The sequence below is a fragment of the Macadamia integrifolia genome, chromosome 13 (genome assembly GCF_013358625.1).
Source record: "Macadamia integrifolia cultivar HAES 741 chromosome 13, SCU_Mint_v3, whole genome shotgun sequence".
NCBI classification, from domain to species: domain Eukaryota; kingdom Viridiplantae; phylum Streptophyta; class Magnoliopsida; order Proteales; family Proteaceae; genus Macadamia; species Macadamia integrifolia.
This window is the reverse complement of record NC_056569.1, coordinates 27,759,547-27,762,512: the sequence shown is the minus strand read 5'-3', so window position 1 is coordinate 27,762,512 and position 2,966 is coordinate 27,759,547. Positions and strand designations below refer to the sequence as shown.

The 2,966-nt window shown below is 37.4% G+C and overlaps 1 protein-coding gene across 1 annotated transcript; it reads right to left on the bottom strand.

The window, feature by feature from the left end:
- Nucleotides 1-2,966, bottom strand: LOC122059151 (protein SIEVE ELEMENT OCCLUSION B-like). The gene is made up of 3 exons (XM_042621837.1): nt 2,453-2,966; nt 959-1,075; nt 1-441 (listed from the first exon to the last, which is right to left on the bottom strand). The coding sequence occupies exons 1-3, from the start codon at nt 2,807-2,809 to the stop codon at nt 1-3; spliced, it is 915 nt and encodes a 304-aa protein (XP_042477771.1). The 5' UTR covers nt 2,810-2,966.

Below are 2,966 nucleotides of genomic sequence, written 5' to 3'. Positions count from 1 at the left end.
TTATGGTTGCGTTTCTACAACAACACTATACACAACCTGGTACCCAATAACAAGTACTTCTGGATATTCAATAGCAGCGTTACTCTTTCTATATGTAGCATACCAACTGGTAGCGAATTCCTTTTCAAATTCAACAAGCCATTTGGTCAATTCCCAAATTCTTTCCACCAAAGTCTTTATAGATTCAAGGCCAGACTTCATGGAATCAGTTACTTGCATCAGACAATGAGGTCGCTTAAGTAGACATATTGATCGTGATTGATGATCTTCTTCTGTAGTCGAGGGTGGTTCCACGGTTTGCCAAAACTCGCCAAAGCTGATTGCAAATGCAGCCACCAGCAACACTACTTGAGCTGCCCAAGAGTAATCATGTAGTGAATCAAGCAAGGCTACTGTCACTTCATGTGCATCATCCACACCACATGCACATCCTGATATCATCTGCCAAAACAAGTAATAGTACATAATGCATATAAATATTGGGAGGAGGAATTCTGCTGGTCTAATGTTTTCCCTCTTTTTAGAGGGTGTGCACGTTTTTTCACAGCCCCCCTAAAAAGTCGGGTGTGGGAAATGCTAGACCAGCATGATTCTTTCTCCTATGTATAAATATTATTTGATATTTGAATGCATGTGTATAATTATTTGAGTTTCATCCCAAACGTCTTTAATAGACTCATTCATTATTATTGTTGGTAAACAACTCATTCATTATTAATGTGTTTTTTTTTTTTTTTCTCATAAGCATTCATCATTAATGTGAAGAAAAATGTTCATTTACTTATAAATGAGTCATGTACAATAAGATGATTGGTAACTCAGGTCCTCATTAACTTCCCGTAAATCCAGTAGAATAGTAAATATCCATGCTAAATGCTGCACTAACGTCTTGGTATTTTTTCTAACATTAAAAAGAAAAAAAAAAGTCTTTGTATTTTTGCTTTATTTTGATATATACCTTCCAATAAAGCTCATATATAGTTCGTTGGATGTTACTATCAATTTGAAGTCCTTCAATTGATCTTAGGTCCTGATTAATTTTCTCATTTGACACTCGCAAATTTTCTTGAGAAGCCTGCAAAAGAAAACAATTCATAAATAAATACCAAGAAATATTTAGTCCTTCTGCTTGTGATACCATAGTATAGTAACACGTATATAGTCTTAATGAAAAAATAAATGTATAGATGATCTCAATTAAAACCATGAAAGTAGTAGAACCCATGATTAGAACTTCATTAGTAAAGAAATCATAAGCTCAATCTAATAAGATAATAAAAATTTACCTCAAAGATCAATCAATAAGTCCGTCCATTTATATTGATCATCATCATTGCCTTAGAAGATCCCACCAGTAGAGTAGACCAATTAAGATATATAAAGATGCAAGGCTTCACCAAAATTATAGTGACACATATAGTGACCAACATGATACATCAGATTAATTCAATCCAAACTGAGCATGGAGAAACTCAAGATGACCAAGATGCAACAGACTACGAGAAGAAAGGGAGAGTGAGAGGGGGTGGGAAAAATCAGGTCCTTGTATGAAAACGTTCTCGTACGAGCCTATGATAAAAACATAAGAAGGTATATGACTTGAGGGACAATTACTATCACTTAATGGCAGAAGAAACTGGGTTCCAACCAAAGTCTTAAAACTCAAGATTGGTCTTGCAATCGATACTTATATCTAGGTAGCAGATCAATCACATCGATCCAAATTTTTTGAACTATGGTCCCAACAAAAAATGATGGCTACTATATGACCTCTAAGGATCAACATTAGATCAGTTATAAAAGCTAAGTTGACTCACTCAGTATCAATTTTTTTTTTGGTAAATTATTACATTCTAAGGAACTACCTAAGGGAACTTTACTCAAGTATACTAGAGGGGAAAGAGCAGAGAGATATACGTGACAGGAGTCACATTAGACCATCCACACTCTTTGCACCTGCTCTTCATGTAGATGCTACAAAGAGTGTGCTATACACATTCTAAGGAACTGTCCAAGAAAACTTCACTCACCCATATTCGAGGGGAAGGGGTGGGGCAACACGTGTGAGAGAAGTCTATCGGTAGACCATTCAGTCTTTTTACGTATATTCTTCAAGCCGAGGCTGCAACCAGTGTACTCTGGACTGAATCCACAAGTTCACTCAGTTTCAGTCTGAACCGATTCCACCCCCTTAAGAACTCTGCTGAAATAGAATAGGTCTCTTCAGCTTTGAAGAGATAATTGTCCAGTGCAAAAAGTGATTGTTAGAAGCTCCACGAGGGAAAAGCATCATCTTCCCTATGGACTATCTAGCTTCTAACTTAGCGTGACCATGAGATTGAATTCTTTCCCTCTCACAGCCACAGTTGCTAAGAAATTACATGAAAGAAGTGGGAGGGTTAATAACTAATAAGAGGAGATCAGAGATCAGAGATCAGAGCTCAGAACTCACCGATTTGTCGTTGAAGTGTGCATGGTGGAAGATATTCTCTATGAATCCCAACAAGTCTTCATACTTATACTCTCGAGACAATCGATCTCCTTCAACATCGATTATGCTGGGGATGTCCGAAAAAAACTGCATCAATGAAAATGGTAAATTCTTGTCATCGCCATTATAAAATATCCTCGTCACACCAAAATTTCGTCTTAGGATTTGGAAATCCTCAGGGGAGATGATATGCTTTATGATTCCAAAATCCTCAGATGACAAAGATTTTCCACCATTTTCTGCGATGGAATAAATTACTTTCCCCAAAACGATTTGCTCTTGGGAGAGAGAGAACCAGAACGGGTGTGCTTCGGCCATTCTTACTTCACACCAAAGGAATAGGGATTGAGGGTCGGGGCCTCCAATGTTCGTCTCAAGGCTTTACACCATTCAACAAAGCCCTGATGAGGTTGTTTGAAAAACAAAGGAAAAAGAGAAATTTCTTAGCTGCTTCGATGTCACAGTACCGCACTTT